We start from the raw sequence: 7,140 nt of genomic DNA, 5'->3' as shown, positions 1-7,140 counted from the left end.
GAACCGGGGATTGAACTCAGGCTCTTGTGCTTGCCAAGCAAGCATTGATTCTACTAAGCGATCTCCCTGGCCCCCTAAGTCTCTTTTAAGGTGAAGGGGCTGGGAAGATGACTCAGCGATCTCAGTGCCGCCTGGCAAGTGCAAGGGCCCGACTTCCATTGGTACTGTACGCCATGGCAGTGCCAGATAAATAAAATATTGTTTAATTAAAAAATAAATAAATAGAAGTGAGAAACCTGGAACCAGCTAAATGGAGCTGTGCCGCTCTTGAATCCTGCCCTAGGCCCTGCCAGCCAGGGCTGCCCTGCACCCCGCTGGAGCCCTCTTCCTCTCTCTCTCCACATCTTTCTGAATCCCTTTCTCTGCAGATACAAAGCGCCTCTGAGAAGCAGCCAGGGCAGCTAGCCACAGCCTCACGGGCAGGCGGGGGCAGGAAGGGAGCAGGCACGTCACAGGCATGTCACAGCCCTGGGCAGGGCCCAGTCCACCCCACTCCAAGCCTGGAGCTCCCCAGGGACAGCCAGCCACAGCACAGCTCAGCCGGAAGAGCGCAGCTACGCGGTGCAAAGCAGGAGTGGTCCTGTGGCTCGTTCCTCCTGGCTAGTCTTGTGAGGCCACAGAAGCGGCCCATGGCTCCTGCCCACCATCAGGCAGGAAGAGAAGGCAGCCAGGCAAGTCCCGGCACCTCCACTTGGTGGTGCCCATGGACCGCCACCAAGGCCCAGCCTGCACAGAGCCCAGCCCTCCTCCTGCATGAGCAGTGACAGCAGCAGCCCTGAGATATGACAGGCCATGCCCAAATTTTGTCCCAGAGTGACAGTGAGACCAGACATCACCACTGCTGGTGGGACATGCACACACTCACATGCACATGCAGAATAGTCCACAGCTCTGTGTCTAAGTGCAGGCATGCGCGGTAGACAGCGGCAACATGCTTCATACCACACACGTGCCCAGACACAAGCACCACGCACACGCACACCACACGTGTACGCACGTATAAGCACCCCATGTACGATGCCATACACGCCACGCCTACTGCACACACCCTACACCACACACACAACACCCCATGCTCCACACCAGACACATGCACACACCATACGCACACCAGGCCACAAAACACAACCCACACCGTACACACCACACCCACCCACAGCCCTCGCACACTCGTGCCTCCATGTCTACTAAAATCTCTGGCAGCAGAAACATCACCCCGTGGTCGCTGTGGGAAGGGGGCCATGCATCCAGGGAAGCCGTCCTGGCCCCCTGACACCGGGGGTCCTACGCGCAATGTGACCACCTGGAGCATCCTCTTACACTGTATTCACTCTTTTTTTTTAACAAAAGCTACTACTAGAAGGAAACTCTGTCACCCCATAAAGGGGACAAAGTAGGACAACCCACTGGGGTCCCCTTCTGTCCCTCTCTTGGACAGAAGCTTTCTGTCTCCCCAATAAATATATTCTATTCTTTGAAAAAAAATAAAGGGGGGGTGAAGTACAGATGCAGGCCACACAAGGATGAGCCTGCCCCCCATGAAGAAATCCAGACCCAAAGCCGCACAGACCCCACTGCTTACACAGAACGTCACAGACGGGAGGGCGAGGTGGAGGAGGCTGCCTCCTGCACACCGGGGCTCATGGGCGGGGGGCTCTGGGCACAGGCTAACGAGGCCTCCGGACAAATCTGGGGCTTGGGAGTTTTATCTCAAAGAAGCTGCTTCAAATCCCAGCACTGGAAAGGCTGAAGCAGGAGAGCTGCCACAAATCCCAGGCCCACGTGGGCTGTATAGTGGGCTGCATCTCAGTAGACCACTCTGTCCTGGGGAGGCCTCCTGGTGTCCTGACCTCAGCAGGTACGTCTGTGACACACCAAGCACCTGAGGACACCACATGGCCCCAGCCCGCCCAGGGCTCTACCAAGGTCTCCATGCAAGCTTCAGCATCTGAGACTGATGCTGGAAACGGTCCCTGCCCCTGCGCATGCAGAGCTGTGGTGGCTCCAACCAAGGGACTCTGGTGTGCACCTCTGGCTGGCCTGATGGTGCTATGAAGCCCATGGGGGCTGAGGCCAGGGATGCAGCTTGGCGTCCTACAGGGCACAGGACGGTCCCAGGATGAGAAGGAACTGGCCCCAAGAGGGACAGGGCCAGAAACTAGGTGTGGTGGCATACTCCTGCAAACCCAGCGCTCAGGAGGCTGAGGCAGGAGCGCCTTGAGTTCTAGGTTACTTTGGGCTACACAGGAGTTTAAGGTCAGCCTGAAGTACAAAGTGAGACTGCGGCAGCTCCCAGTTCAGAGCCCCACAGCCCAGGGCTCGCGGGCAGAATGGGTGCAGCCGGACCACCCCAGGACAGCCCAGGCCCAGCCCTCCGAGGAGCCCGCAGACACTCACAGGAGATGGCAAAGAGCGCCTTGACTCGGACGGTGTCACAGGGATCGCGGTCCAGGAGCCGCAGCAGCTTGCGCAGGGCGCCAAGGCCCAGTACCTGCTCCTGGATGGCCGCCACGTTCTGACTGCACGTGCCAATGAGCTGCGCTGCTCGCCACCGCAGCCCTGCAGCGCCCGCCTCCAGGTAGCGCCCCACGAGCAGGTGCATGCCCGACAGCTGGCAGAAGTCTGTGCCACACACGCAGGGAAAGGGGTCAGGGCAGCGCTCTGTCCTGCCCCAACTCCCCCATCCCTGACTTAAGGCCCAGGCCCTCAAGCGTGGGGGAGGGCATAATGAGCACAGGGTCCCACTGGGGGTGACAGAGCTCTAAGGGGTGATGGCTGTACGACACAGCAAATAAACGCCACAGAACTGTCCACTCAAGAATGGCTAAGAGGCTGGCCAGACAGCTCAGCGGACTAAAGCGCCTGCTTAGGCAGAGCACAGTGGCCAGGGTTCGATCCCCGGCATGCCATGCCAGCCTTGCCCCCGTGGCGTGCTGAGACTGTGATTGAGACTAAGACTGGGCGTAGTGGTTGAGTGCCTGTAATCCCAGGGCTTGGGAGGCTGTAAACAGGAGGATCACTACAAGTCCAATCTTCATAGTGAGTCCCTATAGACCCCGTACTAAATACATTTTTTAAAAAAAGAATAGTTAATTCCATAATTACAGCAACTTTACCTCAATAAGTAATAGGTGGGGGGAACGTGATGTGAGAGAATAGCCCTGTCTCCCATCTTCAGCACTGCGCTGCCCATTAAGCGCAAACGCTGGGCATGCTGGCACATGCCCGTCATCCCAGCACTCCACAGCTGAGGCAGGAAGGTCACTAGCTCGAGCCCAGCCCAGACAACTTAGGGACTTTGGGAGACCCTGCCTCAGAATAAAAAATAAAAAGGGCTGAGGAAGCAGCTCAGTGCAAAGGCCTAGGTTTCATCTCCAATACTGCAAAAAATAAAATAAAAATGAAACCCGCTGCGGACTGGGCAGGAATGTCCTGCCCAGCAAGTCTAGGGACACCAGCGTCCACAGGATGCGCTGAGCTCCGAGTGTGCTCACCGCGCTCCTGCCCGGGGCACTACCCATGCTGAGTGTGCCCTGTGCGTCTGTCCTGCCTCTGGAGCTGTGTGGGTGCAGATCCACGTGGCCCTGATCCCTCCTCCTCACCGCCCACCAACACCGGAGGTAGCCAGGCAAAAGCTCCAGACACCTGCCTGGAGGTGGCACGGAACAGCACGAGCCCCGCCCCTCAGACCTGGCCACCTTCTCTAACATACGCCAGGGATCGGTGACGGGAGACACCTGGCAGCCTGGCCAGGGAATGATCAGCCAAGGCTTGCAGTGAAGGGTGGCCCACAGTAGTCAGCAAGGGGCAGGCTGGAGGCCGGCGGTGTCCTCAAGGACCAAGCACGCGGGCGATACCTGCAGCATTATCCATGTTCTCACACAGGTCGGCCAGCAGCTCCAGGGCGCCCTCGCGCTCCTGCTGCTCAGCAGCCACTTCCGTCTCTCCAGCTGCAGCAGGTGTGGGCTGGGACAGCACCCGGAGGCAGCTCTTCATCTGCTCCACCTCCTCCCGCTGGCCCCGGAAGGCGGCCGACATGGCCTCCTGCAGCCACTGCCGCCTCTGGGGATGAGGGTGGGAAAGGAGGCATGGATTAGTAATTCTTTTTTTTTTTTTTTTGCGGAACCAGGGCTTGAACTCAGATCCTTGTGTTTGCCAGTCAAGCGCTTATCCTACTGAGCCATCTCCCTGGCCCTAGTAATTCTTTAGGGAGTAATAAATGACGGCTGTCCTGAGATAAGGCACACCTGTCAACCCCGAATTCAGGAGGCTGCAGCAGGGGAAGGGTCTTAAGTAGTTAGGACTTAACTGGGAGAGGCCGAAAAGCCTAGAACAGGGGCAGCGACCAGGAGATACGAATAGGACCTATTAAGCCAGCCTAAGCTACATAACTCGACCTGTCTCAAAAAAACAAAAATAATGACGATGATAATGGCAGCCAACACGTGAGAGCTCACTGTTTTCGCACCAACAAGTATCTCCAGACCACCCTTTTAATTCCGTGTCTTCTAGGTACTAGGTCCTCTGCCCTGAGCCAGCCACGCCCAGTGCAGGAGGCTCACATTCTGGGGGGACAGCAGCTGACAGAGACAAGTGCAGCATGCAGTCCATGACGCGACGAGATGACAGGTACCACGGGGCAAGGTTAACCAGAGTGGAGGCTGGGGCCAGCCGAGACGGGCTGAGGGATTTCACGGTGTTTGCGGAACCACGTGAGTGAAGCAATACATGGCCGGAAGTAGCGGTACACACCTGTATCTCAGCTGCTGGGGAGACCCTGTCTCAAAATAATTAAGCAAAAAGGGCTGCAAGTGTAGCTCAGCGGTAAGAGACTTGCCGGGTTCGATCCCCGGTATCACCACCACAAAATTGTACATAATAAAGTTTGCTATCGGGCCCGGGGAGATAGCTCAGTAGAATAAGCGCTTGCCTGGCAAGCGCAAGGGTCTGAGTTCAATACCCGGTTCCGCAAAAAAAATAAAGTTTGCTATCAATCTTCAAAAGGTCTCGTTGTTCGCAGATGAGAAAAAAAGGCACAGAGAAGTTGTGCTCCTGCGCTAGGCAAGGTCACACAGTCAGCAACTGGCAGAGTGTACAGTCAAACACTCGTGCAGGGCAGGCGGCGTGAAGTCCTGCCACCACTTCCTTACTGCAAACGAAGGACGAATTTGAGGTTCTGATGAATTAATACATCCAAGGTCACATCGCTAGATGTTACTGAATTCAGCTCTGGAGAGTTAAAACACACACACACACACACACACACACACACACACACACACACACACACGATACTGCCTCCCCCAAACAGTGCTGGGATCCAGGAATCTATCCCCTCAGACACCGGACATCTGACCCTTAGTGTTCAGCGCCCTTATCCAGCACACGTACACCCTACAGCGCCTGCACATGTGCCCCCTCCCCCAGCCTCCAGCTCCACAAGCCACACTTCCCAAGTCACCTATGCCCCCAGGCCCCTCACCCCGGGTTTTTCTTCTTGATCTCCACGCTTTATTTACCTCCTCACTCATGGGTTCTGGCGGTGGGTCTGGCTCCACCGAGCCCGCCGTGATGGCCATCTGCAGCAGGCCTTGCAGGCTGCGAGGGGGCCGGGAGTTGCCCGAGCTCTCAGCCGAGGAGCCGCCGCTACTTCCCGAGGAGCAACCCTGGGAAGCTGGGGGCAACGCCAGGGGGAGGCGACTCCCCCCCGAGCCTTTGTCTGCCATGGATAGGTGGCGAAGGGAAGAATGCGTTGGGGGGTACAGAGGTGATCAACGCTGAGGCAGTTCTGGCGTCCCGATGCGTCGCCTCCTGGGGGGTCTGCTGAGAAGGTGGCGTTTTAAGGAAGTTCCGTGCCCTCCATGACCCCAAACCATTCTTCCCGCACCCCCCCTTAAACACAGCCCCTATTCTTATCCCCATACCAACAGGACCCTTCACCCAAGCCATAGCCCCTTCTTCCGCCCTAGGAATAGGCCCCACCCACTTTCCCTGGCAACAAGCCCTCTCCCCATCTTCACTGCGTGCGTCTCCGTTCCTTAGCAACCCCACTACCCCACCTTCTCTGCAATCAATGCGCTCTTCTGTCGACTTAACAACAAGTCATCTCCCTTCTCTCCGAAGAGGTGCGCCTCAAAGAGGCCGATCTCACCTTCCCAGGCCTCGAGATGCCGCCGCACTTAAAGACAGAATCTCCCGCACCTGACTCTGCTGGGCGTCGCCATCTTAACCGGAAATGCGCACAACCTCACCCGGAAGTCCTGACGCACCCCTCCCCCAACTTTAGACCCTTCCCTCGGGCGGTGGCCTGCACTCGACTCCGCCCTCCCCATCAGACCCCACCTCCTCACTCGGCCCCGCCCCTTTATATTCAAATTTCTAGTCTAGGTCCCGCCCCGGTTTGCACACCTTAGCGAACCCCGCCTCCTGATCCTCATTGCAAGCTCCACCCCCTGCCCGCCATAGGTCCTATTCATATCTCCTGGTCACCGCCCCTGTTCTAGGCCTTTCGGCCTCTCCCAGTTAAGTCCCGCCTACTTCTAAGCTCCGCCGCAAAACCGACGCGCCCTTTACAGGCCACACCCCCGTCGAGACCACACCCCCTTCGGCTCTTCGGGTCTGTCTGGTTCCTGCTTTCCGGCAGGTTGGGTCCTCCTCTCAGTATTTGACTTTACTCCCACATTCTGTTGGAGCCCTTGGGGCTGCATCCCTAACGGCTGGCCTATGCAGGCTTAGGCCCAGCCCCCCCTGTTTCCAGGCCTCAGTTTCTCCATTCGTCCTGTGGCGCTATGGTATTGTTGTTTCCCAGGGTCCTCAGGTGGAAAGGAGGTGCTTCTGCAGCCGGGAAGCGCCCCAGGGCCAAGGCTGCGGGCAGGTCCTAGATCCTAGGATGCTTCCTCTGTGGGGCAGTTTGCACTGGGCCAGGCTTAGGAAAGCATAAGCGATTCTCCACCTGGATAGGGGCCCTCCCACCCAAAAATACTGCATCGCGGGCAGCCGAGGCTGTGTGGGTCGTGCCTGGACAGGGTGGGTCAGGACAAGTGTGCTGTGGAGGGCTGAGGCTGTGCGAACTGTCATATTGGTCTCCTGTCGCTGCTGTGAAGAAACTATCAAAACTCTGCAACTTAAAACAATACACGG

General features: G+C 57.4%; 1 protein-coding gene across 2 annotated transcripts in view; it reads right to left on the bottom strand.

Annotated features, from left to right (window-relative positions):
- Positions 1 to 6,282, bottom strand: part of Hspbp1 (HSPA (Hsp70) binding protein 1) — a 13,404-nt gene extending 7,122 nt beyond the window's left edge. The window contains exons 1-4 of one of the 2 annotated variants that reach the window (XM_023707939.1): positions 6,152 to 6,282; positions 5,520 to 5,820; positions 3,858 to 4,062; positions 2,398 to 2,622 (exon numbers count right to left, since the gene is read on the bottom strand). In XM_023707939.1, coding sequence (XP_023563707.1) covers positions 2,398 to 2,622; positions 3,858 to 4,062; positions 5,520 to 5,726 — 637 coding nt within the window. In that variant the 5' untranslated portion in view covers positions 5,727 to 5,820; positions 6,152 to 6,282. Of the gene's footprint in view, positions 1 to 2,397; positions 2,623 to 3,857; positions 4,063 to 5,519; positions 5,824 to 6,151 lie in introns of both variants that reach the window. The other variant, XM_004647682.2, reaches the window with a different exon arrangement.
- Positions 6,283 to 7,140: the final 858 nt, after the last annotated feature.

The sequence above is a fragment of the Octodon degus genome, unplaced genomic scaffold (assembly GCF_000260255.1).
Source record: "Octodon degus isolate 3935 unplaced genomic scaffold, OctDeg1.0 scaffold00320, whole genome shotgun sequence".
In the NCBI taxonomy this organism is placed as follows: domain Eukaryota; kingdom Metazoa; phylum Chordata; class Mammalia; order Rodentia; family Octodontidae; genus Octodon; species Octodon degus.
The sequence above is the reverse complement of the archived record's forward strand: the minus strand, read 5'-3'. Positions and strand labels throughout refer to the sequence as shown.